The sequence below is a fragment of the Sphaeramia orbicularis genome, chromosome 20 (genome assembly GCF_902148855.1).
Source record: "Sphaeramia orbicularis chromosome 20, fSphaOr1.1, whole genome shotgun sequence".
Taxonomy (NCBI): Eukaryota; Metazoa; Chordata; class Actinopteri; order Kurtiformes; family Apogonidae; genus Sphaeramia; species Sphaeramia orbicularis.
The window spans coordinates 11,675,821-11,702,011 of NC_043976.1; the positions used below are offsets into that span (position 1 = coordinate 11,675,821).

The window sequence follows — 26,191 nt, forward strand, 5'->3', positions numbered from 1 at the left end:
TGGCTCTATTAAAGCACAACACATGCAATGTATCTGAATGTATTTCTTTATTAATCTTAGCAAAATATAGGTATCAATGGTACAAACTCACACTTTGTTTTTCTTTTCTGAATATACCTTAACTTAGCTAAGAGAAACCTATTATAAAAAAACATTGATTTATTTATTTTTTTCACATTCACTGCACTTTAGGTAAAAAAAAAAAAAAAATCTGCTATAAACTCAAATGACATTACAGATACATTCTCAAAGTGCCATGCTTGGTGATTGGGAAACAAATATGTGAATGTACTAATAAACACAACATATAGGCATTTGACATTTACTGTCCATCATGGGAAAACATTGCCTAAAAGCCCTCTTTTGGCCTGTGAAGCACATATAACAAAATATGTCTGTGCCACGTACACACATTCATTCGTACTTCAGTACTCTTCATCAGGGTGTACCAGCTTTTTGGAAATTCATTGCTGTTTTTGCACAAGGCTCTTAATTAACAGTATTTTTTATTTCAAATGGCAGATTTATTGATGCTTTTTCACTTTTATTAGTTACTTTAATTTTAGGAAGTTAATGTTAGGTTTGTCAGTTGGGAGTTGCAAGGTGTAAATAGATTAAAATACAAAAAAATCTTGTATGTGTAATGGTCCATTTCCACTTATTCAATATTCAAGTTACAAATAAACTTACAAAAAGCTTATAGATCAGCTCCTGAATCCTAGCATCCTGTGTTTCTGTTACAAGTTTTAACCCTTAAAGACCTAAAAAGCTGCCAGCGACCAAAATGATCTACTCATCTAAAATGTTTAATAACTTCTGAATCACTAAACCTATTATTACATGTAATTCATTCCGGTAAAATGCAGTTTGTCATGTTTTCATGGTCATCAGATATGACCCATTTGGACGTTCAGAGGCTCTGTAGTGAACGTGGAAACACCGTCACCTTCTACAGTATTGATTGACCAGTAAAACTCATGTAGTTTCATCAATCACATGCTTCTTTTAATGTTCAGTTATTAATATATTTTTCAGAAAAAGTCCCTTTTTCTTCGCTTTTCTCTGTTCTGATATAATAACCTTTAATTTTACTCAGAGCTTTTATGAACATCTACATGATCAGTAAATTAAATAAAGGAAAATACTAAATCTAATAATAATAATAAAAAATATATATATAATAATTTGAACCACTAATTCTATCATTACATTTAAATAATTCAGGTAAAATCCAGTTTCTCAACTTTTCAGCTGCATCAAATGTGTCTTTTGTGGACTTTCAGAAGACCAATAATGAATGCAGAAACACTGTCATGTTTTGAAAATTGGTTCCACAGTAAAACCTATGTAGTTTAACAGTTGGCAGTGCTGAAAAAAAAAAACAAAACACGTTTTCTCTGTTTTGATTAAAAAAAAAAAAAAAACTTTTATCAGTAAATTAAATATTGTAAAAACTGTATTTTCACTTAACAATGCAAAATGCTGAGGATAATATTAGAATAAATGGTCATAAATCACTTTGGAAAGGTTAAATGTAGAGAAAAATTAATTAGGCCGCCATAAAAATAGTTCTAAATCTTTAAGGGTTAATGTTGCACAGTGTTTGTTGAATTGTTTCAAAAGCACATCCTCTCTGTGTTAAATATCCTCAGCTTGGTCATAAAGTTGAAATAAATGAAGGCCAGGCAGATCAACAGGTTCTTCATCAGATAGAGGAGGGGGGTGACGAAGCCGAAGAAGGCGATGAGGCCGACACGCACAAAGAAGAAGGGCAGGTCCTGCAGGGCCACTCCTAGAGAGGACAGCAGGGGGCTGTGGGGCATCACCACCACCCGCAGACACGACAGGTAGCTGAAGATGTAGATGGGGAACACCCAGCCCGAGTAGTACACCAACGGATGTCCCGCCACCCTCACCATCTCCACTGTGTCCATCCAGAACATAAAGCTGTCCACGAAAACGTCTGCTCGGGCGTCACTGGCGCAAAGGAACCTCAGCGGACCCGTGTAGGCGTATGGGGGTATGTGATAGGCTGTGGTGCTCGCTGAACGTGAGCTTAATCCAGAGATACTAAACGGTCTCCCGGGGTTGCCTGGTATCCCCGGGACCGTTCCGTTGGTCTCGGGTCGAGCCCCTGCCCCGTTCTGGTTTCTGTCATTGATCTGGCCTGCCGCTGTGGGTAAAGTCGCCGGCACAGCTTGACCGGGCACAGCTGGCCCTGGAACAGCCGGGGTGATGGGTGTCACCGGAGTTACCTGCTCTATATGAGGGAGGACGGTGGAGGGGATGTCAGGGTCTCTGTCCATGTCATTAGCTGGAGAGAGAAAAGAAAGTTTCACAACAGCATCACAAAAATAACTCTTACTTATGCCACGTTTCAGTACGTGGAACTGGCTCGGCTTGACTCGGGTACCAGGTCCTATTCCTGCAGACCATTTCCATTACAGCACAGGTGTCAAACATGCGGCCCGGGGGCCAAATCCGGCCCGCCAAAGGGTCCAGTCCGGCCCTAGGGATGAATTTGTCAAATTACACTAAGATATTAACAAGGTTCCACATTCAGACCAGTTCAATCTCCAGTGGGCAGGACCAGTAAAATATTATCATAATAACATATAAATAATGACAACTCCAAATTTTTCTCTTTGCAAACGTAAATATTTTCATGTATTTACACTAAAACAAAGTATAATTTCACAAAAGATGTGAATAACCTGAACAAATATGAACATTTTGAAACATCTGAAGTGCAACTTTAACAATATTCTGCCTGTTATTAAATGTTTTGTGTATTTGTAGCTCCACTGTGATCTGTAAGTTCTAATGTACATGTGTAAATGATAAACTGAAGGATAATACTGTTAAAATGACACTTATTTTTTCAGTTTGTTCATGCTATTCACATCTTTTGAAAGGATAGTTTGTAGGTGTAAAGCTTTTCAAAATGTAAATTCACTTTTTTCACTCTAAAACAGAGAAAAGTTTGGAGTTGACATTATTTATATATTATTACGTTATTATTTTACTGGTTCGGCCCACTGCAGATCAAATTTAGCTGAATGTGGAACTGAACTAAAATGAGTTTGACACCCCTACATTACAGGATACTACCGACTTTAGAGTACCTGGACGTCATAGCGATGCGGTGCGTTACTTCCGTGTCGTCTGCTCAGAGAGTCGCTGATAAACTCGCTCGTTGGGTGTTGTCTCGTCAAGCTCATGCTGAATTTTTATGTCGGCCACCAAAGACTGAATCCCCTGACTGAATGTGGGCTGTTATCATGTGGATTAACCTACCGCTATATTTACTGTAAACTTCCTCATCTGTTTTTTGTAAAATGGCGGGTCACAGAGACGACTCTCTGACCAATCAGAGGTCTGCAGTGTTTACACGTCACGTTTTAATATCTGGTCCTCAGTCCTGGAACCTCGGCGGAGGTGATACCAAAAGACTAGTACTGGGTACCAGATTCCAGGTCCTTTTTTGTAATGGAAATGGAAAAAGGCCGAGTCGAGTTGAGTCGAGCCGAGCCGAGCCGGTACCAAGTAGTGGAAACGCAGCATTAGCTAACCCATAGAGACCCAGCGCTACTTTTGTGGCAGTTCCCAAATGAATTTTTCTCTATTTCTTCCTTTCTTAACTGAATTATCACCAATTGCTTTTTATAATATTATCCTCTGTATTTAGCATTTTTTGGTGTAAATCATGTACTTTCCTATATTTAATTCACAGATCACGTAGATGCTCATGAAAACTCAGAGCGATTTATATCAAAACACAGAAAAATGAAGAAAAAGTTACTTTTGTTAACATGTTTTTTTGTTGGAAGCTCCAGGGATGAATCTGGGTTCAGCCTGGTCTCAAAGCTGACAAAATTTGTCAGACCACAAATAAAATGGATACCCAGCACTGAGGTCTCAAAGAACAATGAGCCTCAAACATAAGATGAATTGTACATTAATTTTCCCTATAGGTGAGCTCACCCGTACAAATGGGTTGGCCTTTAACTTAGCGTTATCTAACTGGATCAAGCAGAGGTGGGGCCTCAACTCTAAGTAAACTTATGCCAACAATAAGTTTACCTCTTGTCACCTATGTTTGACAGTACTGTGTGTGTGAATGTGTGTGTGGTTAGACGTGTATCTAAAGGAAGAACAGAAGAATATTAACTCCTATACATACAGATGTTTCCTATCTAAATAAGCTTAACATACTGACCAAAATATTTAAACTCGAACAGGGTAAAACATAAATCTGCTCACAAAAAACTCATCACTAACATTATTGAAATAAAACAAATTAAACATATGACTCTTATGTTAAAACATTAACTACTAACTAATAAAACAATTTATCCTAATACTTCAATATCTGAATTAAAAAAATATTTCACTTTTCAGCAAAGATATTGCAAACTGAATGTCAAAACAAGTGTGTCCATCCTCTGTCATTGATCCAACTCCATGGGTTTTACTGGTGAATCAATGTTGTAGAAGATGACAGTGTTTCCATGGTAACCACGGAACCTCTGAACATCCAAATGGGTCATATCTGATGACCATGAAAAGACGACAAACTGCATTTTACACCAATTATTTACATGTATTGATAGGATTAGGTAGGTATTAAACAGTTTCTATCTATAGATTCTTTGTGTCACCAGTGGCTGTTTGGGTCTCTATGGGTTAAATATGTTTGTTCACAACCATCTCCAAAGTAGTGACAGTAAAAACAGTAAAAAAGCTACCAGATTTTGTGATGATCCCTCATGAACTCATTAATCTGCCAGAACTTTGTGAAACAGCTGAGATTTCCACAAATACAGCAATTTATTCAACCCACCTCCAGTGTGTTCTTTAGAAAAACACAGCCTTCTGTCAATTCAGCACTGTGCCGAGAAATGAGCTGGGCTAACAAATTTCCTGCTCATTTCCTCAGTTGCATTTTTCAGCTGGTCTCACAGACCTAAAAGACGCCCAAACTGGGTCTGTAAACTGTTCTGGACCGGTGATACTGTATGCTGTTTTTGTTAGGTAACACCTCCGAGCTCTTTCAATGTAAAGCCAGGCCGGTATCGCTATAGAAGTTGTTAACAGACGAAAGTTCAGGATCCATAGCAGAGCGCTCACGGACTGATTTGTGTAACGTGGGTTTAAAGCCGTGCTCACCCTGCCCCGTCAGTCTGCAGTGGCGTATCCTCTCCACAACGTCGATACAGATGAGAGAGAAGAGGACGAGTGACACAGGGAGCTCCATAAACGTATCATGCTTGATGTTGTTATTTATTTGAACCTTGGAGAGGAACCAGAGAGTCATGAGTTGAAGAGGAAAAATCTGAAAAACACATCGAATCTAGTATTTTCACATCAATGTTAAACCAAAAATGTGTTTCTTGCACATAGCTTTCACATCAGAGCATCCACGTCTGACCTACTCCACATCCAGAGCAGGTCGCCTGTGTGCTAAATCACTTGGAGCTCTGGTATTTTCCTGAGTCAGGACTTCATACCAACAGGACACAGAACAAAGCAGACAAGCTCATCTTAGCAGAATTTATAGCTCTTATGTAAAAGACACCAGATAAGCAAGGGCCAAAATGTCAGCGTGGGCTTTAGAAGGTGCCACAGAAAGCAGCACAGAGGGCCTGGCCTGCAGCCAGCGAGGAAGTGAAAATGTGCCTCATAGACATAGATTTGACGAGGGCAGCCTGGACAGGAAGAGGAACCAAGCTGCTTATCAGTAGCTCCTTATCCATTGGCTGATGGTTCTCTCTGGAGAACCAGAGCTTCTATTGCAGAGGCCACACACTAGGATTCCACTCACCCATAACACTGAATAGTTTTATTGGCGATAGCTGTAAAGCTGTAGCAGGTATTTCTTGAATCTGAGTAAGAAACCTGCTTTGGCAATAGACGGAATCATCCTAAAATAACTACAAAGCTCTACGGTTACAGGCTGACTCTTCCAGTTACAAATATAGCCACATACAGGTCAAAATGCACTATGAGAATACAAATATAGATGTACTGATTCAGACACAGCAAACAGTCTGCAACAAGTAGTACCTCTGAGCTGGCGATGAGAAAGGCAAAGCAGGGTAATGTGGACAGGATCACATAAACCAGGGCCACAGGCCTCCTGAGACAAAGACACAAGACAGGGAGAGACCAAAACATAAGTGAGGAGGATAAGGGCCGCTGCAGTCAGGTCTAGTCCAAACCGACGATAGACACGTCCAGGGCCGACCCAGCTGATCAGGTCTCAGTCAGCAGGTCGCCTCAGTGGCTCAGGTCTGCACCGGGATCCGATCTGCGCAGCCAAGACCAGGACTTGACCTTCCGCCCTGGTCCTCCAGACCTTTGACCTCAGGACACTCACCACTTCTTCCTCCCAATGAGGAACTTCTTCTTTATGAAGACCATGTACTTCATGGGTACCCAGACCAGCAGGGCAGCAGAGGTGACATAAGCGATAGAGGAAGCCACGATCAGCCAGTAGGCTGTGCTGCCGTCGCCAGGAGGCTGCGCCAAAGTTTTGACTTTCGCCACAATGATGGCAAACCTCTGCATGACGATGAAGAGCGGTACGCACAGGCCTGCAAACTGAAGCACCTCGCACACGGCAAACTTCAGCGTCCTCCCTGAGCCCATGCTGTAGCAGTTCAAAAAAAGAAAAAGAAGGGAGGGAGACGGGGGCTGTTGTCGCAGTGAGGCGACCCCTGTCCCTCTGAGGGCTGGTCAGGCCTCGGACCAGTGCATTGTCTGCCTCCACTAGCATTTTCCACACAGCACAGCCCTGGCTCTCTGCTCACCCAACTGCTTACACTGCACTAGGCATTGTGTAGGTGTGACGGGGATGTGACTCTTTACTCTCTATGCAGATGATATAAACACACTTTGGCTGTTTCTGCAGCCTGAAGGACATGTTCTGCAAACATCTCAATGAGACACATTCGCTCAGAAACAGCACATCAAACAAAAAAACATGAGTCTGTCTGAATGTTTAGAGGTAAAATGACAGAATGGATGAGCCACATGATTATTCAGGACCTGCATGTGGCTGGTTTTCATAACACCTGCAGTTAAAGCAACAACCAAGAGCTAGTGGACGTATGCTCAGAGGGCAAAAGGCTGCCCTCTCATATCTCAACGTCTCCATCTAGTGGTGAAACACGATATCTATAAAACACACATAACACAAGGACACAACTTTTAAAACAGCATAAAATACACATTTTGTTGAATTCTTTGTATTCATCTGTCACACTATAACTGTGATGTCAGCTCTGTGTTGCTCAAAAGGCCAAATACAAACACTTTAACTTGTTTCCAACCAAAACAAGAGATAAACATGACTCATTCCTGCTTTCCTTGATCCAGGCTAAATAGCTTTGATGCCATTACCTTGTGTGTTAATGCATTCAAGTGAATGATGAAGCACGCTGTTGAATTGTTCAGCCTAAAATAGCTGGACATTGTACTGTTTCTGATCTCAGACACCTGCACACTTTGATCAAGTAACTGGATCAGGATTAGGTGGTCAGAACTATATTTGGTGCTGTCTTTAGTTTACACACATTTCTACTAGGTGTCATTAGAAGGGCTATTTTTAGATTATGTACGAGATGCAGTTTCTCATGCAGGCAGATCTAAGTACAGTACAGACTCGTACCTATGTGGAAGTTACACACTGTACCCCGTGTGTGTGTGTGTGTGTGTGTGTGTGTGTGTGTGTTGTCAGGCTCTTTTCAGTGTGTGCAGTCGTCAGTGTTTTTACACAGAGGCTCATTTCCAACACATTAAGGGTGTGTTAACCCTTTCATGCATGAATTATAAGAACCTTAATCAAGATTTTTATTCGTGAGTGTTTTTATTCCTCTAGGCATTTAAAAAACTATGCAATTGAAATTGTTTTTATGAACCTATTTTTCATGGAGTTGCAAAAATATCCACTCAGCTAGACACCATGCATTTAATTTTTTGGAGCAAAGAAATGTATTTACTGATAAACTGTGTGAAAACTATGAAATGAAAACATTTTTAATGCAGCTAATGTGATGTTTTCTCACATTTTAACAAACACAAAAACTAGTCATTACTCACTTCATGGAAATAATATGCAAAAAAAGACAAAAAAAAAAACAACAACTTTTAATTACAGTTGAATAACAATAACAAGCAATTGATTTTCACTCAAACATGTTAGTGCAGATCTGGTTTATCTAGAACAGTAAAGTTACAGTAACGGTATGAATTGCAGTGTATGGGATGGTGCATGCACTGCAAAAATCTAAATCTTACCAAGTGTATTTTTCTCATTTCTAGTCCAAATATCTCATCACACTTAAAATAAGACAGAATCACCTAAAGAGGAACTTTTTTATTTGTTGTTGAATTCAAGCAAAAAAAATCTGCCAATGGAACAAGTGAAAATGATCTTGTTCAGATTTGTTGAAATCCGATTTTCCAGATCTATTGTCTATAAATCAGTTCTCATATCTTACTGTAAAGTTCCTCTTTAGGTGATTCTGTCTTATTTTAAGTGTGATGAGATATTTGGACTAGAAATGAGATAAATACACTTGGTCAGATTTAGATATTTGCAGTGTGAGTGTCCACTGTGTTGGCTGATATGGAACTAAAACAATAAAATCCATGAATATACAAGAGAACAGATGTCCACTGTAGTGACCACTATGCATGAAAGGGTTAAAATGTTCCTATTCAATGATAAAACCAAGTATCAAATTACACTGAACAAAAATATAAATGCAACACTTTTGTTTTTGTTCCCATTTTACATGAGCTGAAGTCTAAGATCTATGACTTTTTCAACACACACAAAAGGCCTCTCACTGGTATTTACAGAAAATATCTTAAAAATATAATTCATTACTCAAACACTCATTTATTTTTATTAAATAAACTTAAATAATAGATGTAAATATAAGACGAAATTAACTGTTGGATTTTTAAGCATTTACAGTCACAGAAAAAATTATTAGACCAGCCTTGTTTTCTTCAGTTTCTTGTTCATTTTAATGCCTGGTACAACTAAAGGTGCGTTTGTTTGGACAAATATAACGATAACAACAAAAAATAGCTCCTAAAAGTTTAATTTCAGAGCTGATATCAATCCATTTTTCATGTTTTCTTGATAATAACCAAAATCACTGAAGTTCTTACATCACTATCCATGTCACTGTACTGACAAAAACAGCGCTTTTAGACATTCCATGTTTTCTTTTCTGTCAGTTTTAGTCACATGAAACACACAGGAGTTAGGACTTGATCACATAACCATTGTTTTTGATGACTTTTGATGGTCTAATAATTTTTTCTGTGACTGTATTATGCAACTGGTTAAATAAATAAATAAATAAATAAATAAATCAGTAATAATATATTCCATGATTGAAAATAAACCTTTAGTTTGAACTCTAATCTTATTTTAACCCTTAAAAACCTAGACCTATTTTTGTGGCCACTTCCAAATTAAGGCTTCTTTACATCTAACTTTTCATAAGTGATTTCTTAGAATTTATTACAATATTATCCTCTGCATTTAGCATTTTTCAGGGAAAATCCAGTATTTTTCGGTATTAAATTTACTGATCATGTAGATGTTTATACAAGCTCATTAGAAATTCAAAAGTTATTATATCAAAACAGAGAAAATTGAAGAAAAGGTGATTTTTTTCCGCGACTGTATTTTGGTACGTTCAACTCAAATAAGCACTTAAGTGATTTTCAGAGATTTTTTTTAAGGTAGTATAGCTTTTTATTATTGTGATAGTTACTAAAGCCCTGAAGTATTTTTTAGAGTGTGAATTTGTGTTTGTGAGGACTTCTTCCTTTGCTGAGATAATTCATTCACCTCACAGATGCGGATCAGACAACATGATTATTGTGCAGGTGTGCCTAAGGCTGGCCACAATAAAAGGCCACTCTAAAATGTGCAGTTTTATGACACAGCACAATGCCACAGATGTCACAAGTTTTGAGGGAGTGTGCAGTTGGCATGCTGACTGCAGGAATGTCCACCAGAGCTCATGAAAAATGGGAGAAAAAACAAAAGATGTTCATTTATATTTTTGTTCATTGTACATAAATCAAAAAAACAGTCATAAATGGTACGACTGTTACTGGATACTGAATTCTTAACTGTTTTTTTTTTTTTTTTTTTTTTTTGCAGTGTGGGGTAGTTAATGAGTGAATGAAGTGCACTGTAAAAAAAAAAAAAAAAAAAAAAAAAGTAAAAAAAAAAAACCGTATTATTCCAGCAGCAGGGGTGACAAAAAAGTACTGTTAAATAACAGAAAATAACCATCTCATAAAAATACAGTAATTTTCCATAATTAAAATATAGTTTTTTGCCCTAACTTTACATGAGATTTTACTTTTTTTATTTTTGACTTTTTAATGTTTAATAACAAATATTTACATGTATTAAAACAATCAAATTACCTATAAATGTATATAGAAATACTTTTCAATGAGACTAAGTTGTACAATCCACTGATAAAAGCTGTATTTGGACAGTTTATCAGTGCTTATACATGTTATACATTCACAAAAATACATTTATTCAACATTTTTGCTGTGAAACCTCCTGTAATTACACAAGATATTTGTCAATTAACAAACAAGTCTTGTTAAACTGACAGAACAAACACTTCTTTAATGGTTAATTGTCAGTAATTTTTTATCTTGTTTTATTTTATTTTTTACAGTATTAAACTTTAAATTAACAGTTTAATCTCATAAATAGAAAAGAAATATTTGTGAAATTAGGATACATTTGCAAATGTATTTCAACTGTATCTTTCTGTGAAAAAAGAAAAAATTTCTTTTAAAAAATTGAAATTTTTTGGTTTATTCACAGTTACAGTTTTTTTTTTTGTTTTATTTTACATTTGACATGTAAAATCACAGTCTATTTTTGTAATTTCATTGATATTTTCCTGTATCTTAAAAATACAGGAAAAATCGGTAAAATAAATGGTAAAAATTCTGTTAAATTACAGATTTTTTTTTACAGCGTGGTAAAGTTTGTAGAATTACTTAAAGTAAAACTGTAAGAAATGTTAATGCATAAAGGATCATCCAGTTTTGGTCCTGCCTGTATCAATACCCCACCTACTGACAAGAAAACACCAATAAGTGGAGTATTGATACAGACATGCACCATCCAAAGGTCAGAACAGTGATAAACTATGATATAAATACATCAGGATTTATTTTCTATCATGTAGCTGCTATGTATAATTATTATGTTATATTATATTTTTACTTTGTACTTTGTTATTTGTTGCTGCCTTCTAATTCCTGCACTAAACTGGAGAGCTCTACCTCACTTTCGCTGTACTTTGCACAGTGACAATAAAGAGATTCTGATTCTTAAGTTCAAACTACTGAACTGATTTGTCTGAAGGTCGAAGATGAAACCATTACATTTTTGAGCAGATATTAAACACACAGTATGCATGAAGTTTGGCTGATCTAATTTATTCATTTATTTATTTTATGTTTTGTGGATCCTTATGTATTTAATTAAAACGTCAGCATTGCACCAGACTTTTGCAACTTTACATTTTACCACACATCACATTAGTGAATGTGAATAATACATTTGGTTGTAAATTTTAGTTCCATCAGCTTCCTGGGAAGGGCTGCTATTGATAAAATAAATGGAATTATTACTACTAACTAACATGCAGAGGAAGTCACATGGTGATTATTCTGACAGATATGTGATTAGACATGATTTTGGTGGTACTGGTTAATGTATATACCCTATTAAAATATATATGAAAATGATTTGATATGCTCACTTTTGTCTGTGAGGTAATATTTGTAAGTGGGACATTTTCATTTAGAAAGGTTTTGTAAAAGGTATTGCATTAGACCAGCAGGCTGAACTGGTAAAATAACAACATGTCATTGATAGGTTCACCTGTTAGGACACACAATTTCTGCAGTTTTTATATTTTCATGAACTACCCCTAAAGCTATTTTGTTTGTAAGTAAATTGGGAATAGTGGTTATTTTATTTGAACGTTTCACATACAAAACCACAGTACAATAAGCATACTCTACCTGACATTATTAAATTAAGTAACAAAAATGAAGAATACAAATTTACAGGATTACAAATAATTCCTATAATTCAATTCTATTATACATCCAGATCATGAGATTGTCAGGAATTTGGTTCAAAGAGAAGGAAAAATGGAATAAAAAGCAAATTGCTGAAAAAAAAAAAAAAAAAATGAAGAAAGATAAAAACCTGGGAGAGAAATAATGTCAGAACTTCACTCAGTAGTGACGCAGAGATTACAACAGAGCAGCACGACTCAAGGACACATTCATCTTGAACAGTAAAAAAATATCTCCATATTTTCTGTTAATATTCTTGCGATATCTGCTCGTCATTCTATCAACAGAAGCCATTTCGTTAAGGCATCTTTTGGTGATTAGGGGTGTAAGAAAATACTGGTTGTGCAATATATCGCAATATTTCATTTCACAATACTGTATCGATACTAAAAAGTACTGTAATGATATTTTTAGGTATTTATTTGAATGCAGATAATGGGAAGTTCATTTTTGTTTTTCTTTTTTGTTAATATTTTATTTATTATTATTATTATTTAACACTCTTTTATTAAATAATGTTAGTTCCTTTGTTGGGATTGCACAAAAATAATGTTCTGATGTTAGTTATGAACTAATAGAATCTGAACATTTGAACAGGATCTTAAACCGTAATGTCTGTAAAACATAATTTAAGTTTTAACACAGGAAAATTTTGTGATATAGCATTAAATCCTATATTCTTTTTTTTTTTTTCCTTTTTTTTTTAACCTCCTAAGACCCAGGACATGTCAGCAAAGTTCCAGTTTTTTTTTTGTTGTTTTATTAAATAAGTGCCTTTATTGGAAACATCATGATGCAACAGTTTTTTCAGATGCAGTTTTTAAAAATTTTATGGAATGTCCTTTGTGGTGGACAGTTTACTTTTCTTATTTATTTATTTATTTATTTTTGTATAAAGTTGTGAAACTCTTGTCTACAAATGTGGACAGTGGGTCTTAGGAGGTTAATATATATTTTTTTAAATTTATTTTCCTCATGCATTTAAAATATCGTACAATAATCTGATGTGTGTTGAATAAATCATGTGTGGCTCCACTTCCGGTCAGGTTGGCCCCCTCTACAACTGCTCTCCCCCTTTTTTTTTTTTTATCACCATCCTTGTGCCATCCCACTGTGACACTTCCACTCCACACCTTATTGTTCCTTTAGTGCAGGGGTGTCAAACTCATTTTAGTTCAGTTCCACATTCAGCTAAATTTGACCTGCAGTGGGCCGAACCAGTAAAATAATTATGTAATAATATATAAATAATGTCAACTCCAAACTTTTCTCTGTTTTAGAGTGAAAAAAGTGAATTTACATTATGAAAAGGTTTACATCTACAAACTATCCTTTCAAAAGATGTGAATAACATGAACAAATTGGAAAAAATAAGTGTAATTTTAACAGTATTATCCTTCAGTTTATCATTTACACATGTACATTAGAACTTACAGATCACAGTGGATCTACAAATACACAAAAGATTTAATAACAGGCAGAATATTGGTAAAGTTGCACTTCAGACGTTTCAAAATGTTCATATTTGTTCAGGTTATTCTCATTTTTTGTGAAATTATACTTTGTTTTAGTGTAAATACATGACAATATTTACATTTGCAAAGAGAAAAATTTGGAGTTGTCATTATTTATGTGTTATTATGATAATATTTGACTGGTCCTGCCCACTGGAGATTGAATTGGTCTGAATGTGGAACCTGAACTACACTGAACAAAAATATAAACGTACCACTTTTGTTTTTGCTCCCATTTTTCATGAGCTGAACTCAAAGATCTAAAACTTTTTCTATGTACACAAAAGGCCTGTTTCTCTCAAATATTGTTCATAAATTTGTCTAAATCTGTGTTAGTGAGCACTTCTCCTTTGTCCTTTGCTGAGATAATCCATCCACCTCACAGGTGTGGCATATCAAGATGCTGATTAGACAGCAGGATTATTGCACAGGTGTGACTTAGGCTGGCCACAATAAAAGGCCACTCTAAAATGTGCAGTTTTACGGTATTGGGTGGTCCAGGGGGGTCAGAAAACCAGTCAGTATTTGGTGTGACCACCATTTTCCTCGCACAGTCTTCTTCATGAATTCTCTGAAACAGCTTTGGAGATGGCTTATGGTAGAGAAATGAACATTCAATTCACAGGCAAAAGCTCTGGTGGAGATTCCTGAAGTCAGCATGCCAAATGCATATTCCCTCAAAACTTGTGACATCTGTGGTATTGTGCTGTGTGATAAAACTGCACATTTTGGAGTGGCCTTTTATTGTGGCCAGCCTAAGTCACACCTGTGCAAAAATCCTGCTGTCTAATCAGCATCTTGATATGCCACACCTGTGAGGTGGATGGATTATCTCAGCAAAGAAGAAGTGTTCACTAACACAAATTTAAACAGATTTGTGAACAATATTTGAGAGAAATAAACCTTGTGTGTACACAGAAAAAGTTTTTAGATCTTTGAGTTCAGCTCATGAAAAATGGGAGCAAAAACAAAAGTGGTGCATTTATATTTTTGTTCAGTGCAAAAGGATTGTTCATATCTTAGTGTAATTTTTGCATTTCACAAATTCATCCCAAGGGCCGGACTGGACCCTTTGGCGGGCCGGATTTGGCCCCCGGACCGCATGTTTGACACCTGTGCTTTAGTGTTTTTGGAGTCACTGACCCACTGGCACCGGCAGGCCACGCACTTGTTGCAGCACTAGTCCCGCGAGAGAGCGCGTCTCCGTGGGCGGATAGATGGATGGATGACCCCTCCGCTCCCCTCCCCACCGGCCCCAGCTGTCTGCTCCTTTCCTGACTTCCCCACCCTGGCGTACCATGGCGTCCGGCGAGGAGGACGGCACGGTGGACGAGAAGGAAAACAACAACAAGAAGAGAACCAAAAGCGCCCTCGCTACCGCATGGCTGACTTTCTACAACATCGCCATGACCGCCGGGTACGTGCGTTCTTCCGCCGCTGTCGCCTATTAATAAGAAAAGCGCACAAGTTCAGCCGCTCCCAAAAAACTGTAAGCGTGTGTTGCTGTTTATAGGACTGTGTGTGTCAGGCTCAAAGTGCCTGTTCAGCGGCTGGATTTAGCGCCAGCGCCAAACATGCGCTCATACAATGCGCACTCAAGACGTTTGGGAGTGATCCGCATCGGAAAAGCCGTGCGTATTTGGGTGTATTGTGCGTAATGAATGAATGGTGTTGGGTTAAAGTGGTACACTGGCGCTGCAGCCGTGTCCAAATAGGGCTGACGGCGTGGTGTCCGCGTCAAAGGCCCCAGTGCGCGTCCCACAGTGGCAGTGATAAGTATAGACGGAGGGGGCTGACACTGGAGCCCAGGTCTGGGACTGGGAAATGCTCAATGGGCACATTTTTGAACAACAACAACACACTTTGTGGGTGGTGAAGGAAGGACACCCTGACAGTGTAGTGAGAGTCTGTGTTTGTGTGATCCTGATCTGGGGGGGTGAAGGGGTCAGTGGCCCCTCCTCAGGTATTTTATTCTGTTTTACTGTCACTTAAAGCAGGTGTTTGAGTCTAAAGCACTACATGGACTAAAGTCAGACTGATTTAGACCACTGTATGTAAGAACACTGTAAGGTCCAGTTATAGATGGATGAGCAAAAAATAGTTCCATAGATACATAAATAATAATAATAATAATAATTACACTCTGTTGTCTTAAAACTGTATTATTTTGTCATGTACAGTCGTGGGTACAAGTTATGGGAATGACACAAACAGATTCTGTACTCAGATGTGATTTATTTGCAAATGAAAGTCCTTGAAACCGAAATAATAGAGTTCATGAATGTACTTCAGAAACGTGGAAATTTAAGAACTTTAAATCAAAACTTGTGTCATTCTCCAAATGTTTGGCTACGACTGTACTCATTATACTGGTGTACAAGCAAAATGAACAAATGCAGTGATAAGTATAGACGGAGGGGGCTGACACTGGAGCCCAGGTCTGGGACTGGGAAATGCTCAATGGGCACATTTTTGAACAACAACAACACACTTTGTGGGTGGTGAAGGAAGGACACCCTGACACTCTGGTGTGAGTCTGTGTTTGTGTGATCCTGATCTGGGGGGGGGGGGTGAAGGGGTCAGTGGCCCCTCCTCAGGTATTTTATTCTATTTTACTGTTGCTTAAAGCAGGTGTTTGAGTCTAAAGCACTACATGGACTAAAGTCAAACTGATTTAGACCACTGTATGTACACTGTAAAAAAAATCCTGTTGTTTTTATGGATAAAAACTGGCAGCTGTGGTTTCCAGAAAAATACTGTAGAAAACACATCCAACTGTAAACATATTTACAGAGTAACATGTAGATTTAACAGTTTAAACATGTAGATTTAACATTGGATTTTAATGGTAAATGGACTGCACTTATGTAGCACATTTTCTCCACCTTCATGGTGTCCAAAGCACTTTCCAAAACCACCAGGTCCAACTGGGAGCAATTTAGGGTTCAGTGTCTTCCATGGACACTTGGACATGTGGACAGTCGGAGCTAGGATTCGAACCACCAACCGTTTGGTTATTGGACGAGCCGCTCTACCAACTCTACCAACCCAATAGTTTACAAGTTTAAAATGTTACATTGTTAAATGCTTACTGTTTTATAACTGATATATATAAAGCAAATTGGGCATTATTTCAACATTATGGTCTTACAATTTAAACGGCACCGCATTGTTTTTCAATTTACAGTTTTATTTTCTAAAAACAATAGAAATACATCATTTCGACATACAAATCTGGTTTTGTTCACATACTCTTCCTGTAAAAACTACAGCTGTATTTGATTTAATCTTTAACACAAAAATCTTTTCAAATAAACAACTTTGCTTTGTATTGTCACTTACAGTTTTTTTACGTTGCAATTTTACAACTTTTTGGTGTTAATTCTACAGTCATTTTTTACAGTGTAGTACAGAAGAACACTCTAAGGTCCAGTTATGTATGGATGAGCAAAAAATAGTTCTTAGAAGCAATAATAACCAGAGTCTTCCATCTGTGTTTTGTTGTCACACAGGGACAGACACAGAGCTCTGACAGATACATAAATAAGAATAAGAATATTTACACTCAGTTGCCTTAAAACATGTATTATTTTGTCATGTACAGTCGTGGGTACAAGTTTTGGGAATAGATTCTTTACTCAGATGTGATGGATTTGTAGGGCTGTGAATCGGCAAGAATCTGGAGATAAGATACAAATCACAATACTAGGATCACGATACGATATGATATATCACTATATATCATGATACTGTTAAAAGGCAATTTTTTATTTTATTTTATTTATTTATTTATTTATTTATTTTAAAGATTATTTCCTGGAAGAATTGAATTACACCAGAAATGTGCACAAATATTAAACACATTTTTATTTGATCAGAATAGGATTAAATGCTATATCACAAAATGTTCCTGTTCAAAATTAAATTATGTTTTACAGACATTACAGTTTCAGATCCTGTTCAAATGTTCATATTCTGTTAGTTCATAACTAACATTATAACATTATTTTTGTGCAATGCCAACAAAGGAACTAATATTATTTAATAAAAGAGTGTTAAATAATAATGAATAAAATATAAAAAACAAAAATGAACTTCCACAATATCTGCATTTGAATAAATACCTAAAAATATCAATACAGTACTTTTTAATATCGATACTGCATTGTGAAATGAAATATTGCAATATATTGCAGAACCGATATTTTCTTCCACCCCTATTTATTTGTTAATGAAAGTCCTTGAAACCTACAGTATATAATACTTCTAATTGTTCTTCAATGTACTTCAGAAACGTGGAAATTTAAGAGCTTTAAATCAAAACTTGTGTCATTCTCCAAATGTTTGGCTACGATTGTACTCATTTTACTGGTGTACAACCAAAATGAACCAAAGCAGTGACGCCTGACCCAATTTGGGCACTAATAAAGACAAATGAAGTCCAAAGTGGTATCTGGCTTCAGTTTTTAAGATGCACTGTCATGGACGGTGTAGCATTTAGGTTTTAAAACACTTAAAACCCTTAATGTAACACGGTAGCAGAAACAGCATCATAAACATGACATGTGCACCTGTATGTAGTAAAGCTAAATTTATTATCACTCTCACCCCAAATAAAAATAAAGTCACTCTTAAAAAAAGAAGTTAACTATGGTTACTGCTTTGACTCATTGATTGTCTGTATTATTTTTAGTGCTTTCAAAAGATTACAATTTTTAATCAGATTAATCACAGGGTTGCTGTGGATTAATTTTGATTAATCACAATTAAATATCATTCATTTTTAATCTATATTAATCGCGTTTCATTTTGCATGATCAAACAGACTCAAGAAAGAAGGGACATATATTCACTTCACGTGGTTGTTGTAAGCCGGGCGACACATTAGCCAAAGTGTTAGCATTAATCCCAGCGTTAATGTGGTATTTTAAGGTGGAAGTGCTTTGGTAAAAAGAAACCTCCTTCCCGCAGAGTGTAAATAATACTTCATGTCAATCGACTGTTCTGTCTTGTTTTGTTTTTTTTGTCCTCATGCAAATTATCAATCAATCCATCAATCATTAGCTGGTTGACCTTATCGATTGATTAATGATTAACTGATAAACTGCGATTTTCCTGAGACCCTGAATTTCTCTTTCAATAGGGTCGAGAAGAATAAAAACTAAATATTGTTTATATACTTCATGAAAAAAGCATGTCATATTCCTTAATGATTGATGTATTGTACCATTGGATACAGTACCGGCAATGACAGTTATGGAGTAGAACTGAAGAAATTCTGCAGAGAAATTCAGTCAAATCAATGCATCTGAAGAGGGCGACTTTAGAAGAAATGAGCATTTGTGACTTTGCAATGCTGACATGATTTCAGCGTGGACAAACTGGCAGCCTTTGGACAGGTGTGGGCAGGTGTGGACAGGTGTGGGCAGGTGTGGGCAGGTGTGGACAGGTGTGGGCAGGTGTGGGCAGGTGTGGGCAGGTGTGGACAGGTGGACTTCCCCTTTATTCAACTTCAGCGATGAAGCCTAGTTTGGGCAGTGGCGCCCCCTACTGTCAACATCATAAATCCCGCCGTGGAAAAGGGCAATTAAATGACAACTAATAATTTAACCGAGCAAATTCTTATCGACAGTTAATTGATGGTTGATTTACTGTTTACATCCCTGGTCCTCATATTTCCATCCAGAGGGTCAACGTGCTGTTTAGCATCTTCCATCTTTATGTGTTGGTTCTGCTGCCTGCCACTACCAGATCAACTGACCATTTGTTCGTGCGCGACGCTAACTCTACATGGACAAACTGTCCCAAATGTGTTGGCAGAGATGTTCAGAGTCCTTGTGCACTGCAGATGGGTTAATGGCATTAACTTTATTTTTTTTAATATATATTTATTCATTTTTTCATTTTTACAAAAAAATACATAAACATAAAACAACCCTCCTGCACATCAATGACAGCAACACAGTCCTGACAACAGTAAATTAATACGCTACAAATCAGTAATCGTATATCAAATAAAAGAAAGTAAAGTGTATGTAATGCAGAAAACAACAAGGTCAGTCACTCACATCAGTCACCTCACTGAAGAAATTTTAACTCAGGGTCCTATATCTGATCGAACACTTTGCCTCTATCATCATTATAATACCTTAATCTTTCTAGATGTAGCGTGGCATTAGCATTTTTAATCAGATTAATCATGATGATGGATTAATCCGCGTTAAGGCGTTAATTTTGACAGTCCTAATTATTTTTAATGATAACCACATGAAAACATGCATTAATTCATCATGTGCTCATTATGCTCGTCTAAAAAGCAGAATTAAAGCAGTATGCACTTACTAAATTTGTGTTATAAATAAAGAAAAATTCGGTCAAAAGTGGTAGTCTGCCTCAGTTTTCAAGATGCACCAGGGCAGTTTAATTCATTTTTAAGGTGGAATAACTGATAAGTCAATTAGCAAATTAGCTGTTAACACATGCCCTCCACCAAAACAAAATAATAATAATAAAAAACTGACCAACCAAGGACTGGGTGAACCACAAATGTACTATTTAGATTTTTAAGGCTTATCATATATAACACTTGAGCTGAAGTAGTGTCTCACCCCAAATAAAAAAAAGTTCACCCTTAAAAAAATTAAGTCAACTATGACATTTATTTATTTGTCATGTACTAATTACACTGGTCTACGAACAAAATGCTTCCAAAATAAAAGCAGTGAAACTTTTCCAAATTTATATTACTGATGAGGAAAAATGAAGTCAAAAAGTGTTATAGTTGACTTTAGTTTTTAAGAATATTGTATTAATAACAGACTGGATTTGACTCAAAAGTGATGTTTTTTGCCAAGCGTCCAATTTTACTACAAAACTCTGCACATTAGAAAGAAACCGCGTTCAGATTATTTTAATATAGGACCTCTACTATGATATAACTTATATAAATCTATATCAATTTATGTCAGGGGTGTCAAACATATGGCCTGTTGGCTAAAACCGACCCGCCAAAGGGTCCAATCCGGACCGTGGGATGAATCTGTAAAATGCAAAAATTACACTAAAGACATTAACAATAAAAGATGCTAAAAAATTATTTTTTTGTATGTAAAAAAGTAAAATTACATGAAAATATTCATATTGGAAATCTATCCTTTCACAAAAAATCTGATTAACCTGAACAAATATTGAAAACCTGAAATGTGTTAAGAGAAGTAAGTGTATTTTTTACCAATATTCTGCCTGTTACTAAATATGTTGTGTATTTGTATGTTGTAATGCACATGTGTAAATGATAAACTGACACATAATATTGTTAAAATTGCACTTATTCTGCATCAGAAATTTCAGTTTGTTCATGTTATTCACATTTTTAAAGGATAGCTTTGTAGATGTAAATATTTTCATGATGTAATTTCACTTTTTTCCGTCTAAAACATAAAGTAAAGTTTGGACTTGTCATTATTTACAGGTTCTTATGTTATTCTTTTACTGGTCCACATGAGATCACATTGGGCTGGATTTGGCCCCTGAACTAAAATGACTTTGACACCCCTGATCTATGTTTATACGGAAGAACGCTTGATCATATGTCTCGAAAACATTAGTCAACCAGCACTTGTGTCATTTCTTTTCTAATTCATCTTATCAAAGTATGTAAGATTTAACCCTAAATTACAGACTAGTGTTATTAATCATAAATAGGAGCGTTTAACTTTTCCATGACTCAATACAAAAGCAACTATTATGTCAAAAAATGAACAAATACCAGGGAAGTGTCATTACCTCAGCACATAAAACCATACCAGTCATATCAGCTGTCGTATGCCATCCTCTACATGAGGAAATGGAATGGAATGGAATGCTCTTTATTGTCATTATACATTGTATAACGAAATTGGGGAGCTTCTTCATATCAGTGCAACGAATATTAAAAGAGAAACAGAGGAGGGTCTTGTGGTTGTCACGGTTTTGTCGTAATAGCAGCTCCTCATGGATCACATCACCAGGTCTGTTCCGTTTCTGTTCTGTGTTTTGTGTCGGAGCGAGAGCATGGGAATAAGATGTTAACCCAGTGTTTTTCAACTTTGGGGTCACCTGGAATTCACATGGGGTCGCCTGAAATTTCTAGTAATTGATTAAAAAAAAAAAATTACTAATAAAAATATTTTTTAATGATTCAATATGTATTTCATTATAATTAAAACACCACTCAATTTTCCTATAAAAAGAAATAATAATAAAAAAAAAGCAGGATATAATATCTGTGAGGGCATATCTTGATTGACCTGATCATGTGACCGCGTGCGTTACTACGCTTCAACCTGCCTGAACACAGTCGCAGTCAGAAAACCAGACTGAACAGAGAATGGATAGATTTCTTCGCCCACCTGGCCCCGCTAAGACATGTCCAAGAGAAACTGAGAAACAGACACCAAAAAAGTGCATTATATACATTATTATATAGCCTAAATGTCATCTAAAATGCATGTTTATTTACAATATAGTATAGCAAAGTATTACATGATCAAAAACAAACTAATTTTAGCAAAAAAAAGAATGTCTCCGTGTTGGATGTCTGGGATCGGCAGAAATTTGTGATGTTAAAATGGGGTCACGAGCCAAAAAATGTTGGGAACTACTGTGTTAACCCAAGACAATTACTTTTGTGAAATTTTTCAAAATTTTTATTGTCATGTAGAAAATCAAGGTCAATGAAGTTACCATATTTGGTTCCTTACCCATAAATGGAAAAAAAAAAAATACAAGAAGTAAATGTAAAAAAATACAAGAGAGACAGATATAAGGTGAAAGGAACATGTGTTTTAGAACATTAGAACTAGGGATGGGAATCGATAAGAATTTAACGATTCCAATTCCATTATCGATTTTGCGTATTATTATTCCTTATCGATTCCCTCATCAATTTTCATTGGGTGAGAAAATAAACGAGTGCAAGCGGGTGTGTTTGCATTAACTGCCTTTTAAATTTCCATTTGCACAGAAAATATAACATATACAGTATGTGCAAATAATAACAGATGACGCCGGGCCCGGTTTGGGGGTGGGGGGGCAGTGAAAGTGAAACTAAAGACTCTTTACTAATTCCTCTATTGCTGCATTTCTACCATGTGGAACCGGTTTGACTCGGCCCGTCTCCCGTTGTTGTGCACCTCATTTCTTTTCCCCTACGTTCAGAAACTTGTATTTGAGGGGGTACGACGTTTGTCGCCCGCACCGGAACCAGAACTGGGCCTGGATGACCTCCTGGTGTTCACTCTGCCGCTACATTCACAAGCGTCGCTAAGTAGCGTATCAAATACGTGACATTCCTGTGAATGATTCACATGCTGTGGACAAATGTTTGAACATATTGGAGGGATTCCACCCTTTTGAAGAAATGGAAGCTTTGACAGTGTTCCAGTGGACCTGGTGTCGTCTGTTTAGACTGTTTCTGTCTCAACACCATGTTGGCTACATTCTGACCAAAACACTGCCGCATACGCGTGACATCATCGCGCATGTACAACGAAGGCGGAATCGATAAGTAGAATCATTAAGCAGGCAGGCAAACGATTCCAAGGAATCGAACTACTGGGATCCAGTTCTCAAACAAAAGATGACCCAGACCCCTGTCCACATCCACGTTCTCCCTTTGAACATCCTTCCTTACATTAGTACCATTACTTCATGGTACCTAACAAAGCAGGTCCACTCACTGCTCATGCAGAGGTGGACCTTACAGACCCTGTAGACCACATTGGACCTGAGTTTGTAGACTCGCTGTCCTCACTGGAACTGTTGCTATTACTGTCTTGTAATGCATGTGGAAATGACCAAAAATAGTCACTTGCCCAATAAAGTGTCAAAGGAAAAGTGGATGTCAAACCTGGACGTATCTGCCAGTGTGCAGAGCTTCAGTGTTAGTGTCAGTTAAAGGAAATAAATGCTGAAAAACAATTAGTCTTCTGCTTGAGAGATAATATTTAGAGTGTTGGTCACATCTGAAATGTTGTCAATGTTGTAATTTCTTATAAAATAGTCATGCTGAGAAAGTGAAGAACATAACTAAGCTTTTATTTATATGTGAAGAGTGAAAAGTGAAATTAAATCACAAATGTACACGTTTATACAGAGAAGCAAACATTAACACCTTATAAACCCAAACAGTCCTATTCATGAGATAAATCTGTCAGTATTATATGTAATGAAACTTCTTTAAATGCACACTAACAGTCACATGAATGCCATGAGTCTTACATATTTAACCTTTTTTTCTTGCTGAATTCCTGTAGAAAATATGAATATGAACCCATGTAGTTATGTACACTACAGCTATCACTCCAAGTTCACTTAAAACCATAATATTTGCAATATTAGCCCTTTGTGGTCTAGATATAATACTACAAAACCAAAATTACAACACAGATTGCCTGATTAATTATTAATATATATCCACAGTTACATTTTACATTAAGTTTAATCAGAATCAATCAGAATACTTCATTAATCCCAGGGGGGAATTATTGGGTGTTACAGTCGCTCCATTTCAAATATAATAAAAAGTAGCAGGAAAGAAATTATCAATACAACAGGAAATGAAAAAAAAAAAGAATATATACATATATAAAGCTCCAACTACACAAATATACATTAGTGCTGTCAAACGATTACAGTTTTTAATCAGATTAATCACAGGATTGCTGTGGATTAATTTTGATTAATCACAATTAAATATTCATTTTTAATCTATATTAATCGCGTTTCATTTTGCATGAGCAAACAGACTCAAGAAAGAAGGGAAAATAAATGCACTTAGAGTGTTTATCACAAGTTGGGCGACATGTTAGCTGAAGTGTTAGCAGAATCGCTGACAAACGTATGCTTCATGTTAATGTGGTATTTTAAGATGGAAGTGCTTCGGTGAAAAGAAAACTCCTTCCTGCAGAGTGTGGATAATACTTTATGTTGGTCGACTGTTCCTTCTTGGGTTTTTTTGTCCTCATATTTCCATCCAGAGGACCAACGTGCTGTTTAGTGTCTTCCATCTTTATGGGTTGGTTCTGCTGCCTGTCACTACCACTACTACTGTCCATTTGTTCATGCACGACAGTAACTCTACTCGGACAAACTGACCCGAAATCTGTTGGCAGAGACGCTCAGAGTCATTCTGCACTGTAGATGGGTTAATTGGGTTGAAATTTTTAATCAGATTAACCACAATGATGGATTAATCTGCATTAACGCATTAATTCTGACAGCCCTAGTAAATATATATCAAAACACTCTCGTAAGAAACAAAATTAGAACAACAATTTTGACAATATGTACTAGACAATATATTATCACCGTGATCATTAAAGAAATATACATATAAGTGTGCAAATTGTTGTATGCAGTTATAATTATGTGGTTCAAAGGTGGAGTTAAACAGTTTAACCCTTTCATGCATACTGGTCATTACAGTGGACAGCTATTCTACAGCTGTTCTCTTGTATTTTCATGGATTTTGTTGTTCTTTTCTTTTCTGTTTTTTTTTTTTTTTTTTTTTTTAACACATATCTTTATTAAAGTTTTAAGACACTACATATCTTTTCTGACATGAATTGGTAACATTATGTAGATCTCTCCTGAGCATAAACCCTAGAATCACAAGCCCTCCCCAGAGTTTTCACACAATTTATCAGTAAATACATGTTTGTGTGCGTCAAAAATTAAATGTATGGTGTCCAGCTGAATGGATATTTTTGCAACTTCATGAAAAATAGTTTCATAATAATTTTAATTTTTTTTTTTTTTTTTCACATTTTTTTAAAATGTATTTTAAAAAAATATATATATTTTTTTATTTTATTTTATTTTTTCAGAAGAAAATTTTCAATCACATTGTTTTCATGCCTAAAGAGGAATAAAAACACTCAGGAAAAAATTTTGATTAAGGTTCTCATAATTTGTGCATGAAAGGGTTAATGACCACAGGCAGGAATAATCCAATCAATCATATGTTATCTTTATGGAGACACTATGTTAAAAAAACATATTTATGATTAAAGTTGTGTTTAAGCTTTTATGGCGCAACAGAGTGGGAATGCTCATGGGTTAAGGGTAAAAAAAATAAATAAATAATGACTGTATTGCACTTTTCTGAATGACTCAATATGTAATAAAAACACTTGGAACAAAAGTTGTGTTTAAACTTCAAACAGTCAGTTGTATCACACATTTATGTCTTTTTAGGAGAAATAATCACATTCATTTTTTATATTAATTCATGCTTGAAAGAGTTAATAAAGTTTATCTTAAATAAAGCAGTTGATATACAGGGTGGGGAAGCAAAATTTACAATGAACATTTAGTTGTTTTTTTTCTCAGCAGACACTACGTCAATTGTTTTGAAACCAAACATATATTGATGTCATAATCATACCTAACACTATTATCCATACCTTTTCACAAACTTTTGCCCATATGAGTAATCAGGAAAGCAAACGTCAAAGAGTGTGTGATTTGCTGAATGC

General features: G+C 36.3%; 2 protein-coding genes across 2 annotated transcripts in view; one reads left to right on the forward strand and one right to left on the reverse strand.

The window, feature by feature from the left end:
• Nucleotides 1-1,515: 1,515 nt before the first annotated feature.
• Nucleotides 1,516-6,778, reverse strand: LOC115411172 (transmembrane protein 236). Its single transcript, XM_075353446.1, is given in 5 exon segments — nucleotides 1,516-2,314; nucleotides 5,170-5,293; nucleotides 6,067-6,139; nucleotides 6,380-6,664; nucleotides 6,666-6,778. Coding segments are annotated over 5 exon segments (1,293 nt in total). The 3' UTR covers nucleotides 1,516-1,616.
• An 8,116-nt stretch (nucleotides 6,779-14,894) lies between these two features.
• hacd1 (3-hydroxyacyl-CoA dehydratase 1) overlaps nucleotides 14,895-26,191 on the forward strand; it is a 36,914-nt gene continuing 25,617 nt past the window's right edge. The window contains exon 1 of the mRNA XM_030123173.1: nucleotides 14,895-15,090. Coding sequence (XP_029979033.1) covers nucleotides 14,972-15,090 — 119 coding nt within the window. The 5' untranslated portion in view covers nucleotides 14,895-14,971. The remainder of the gene's footprint in view (nucleotides 15,091-26,191) is intronic.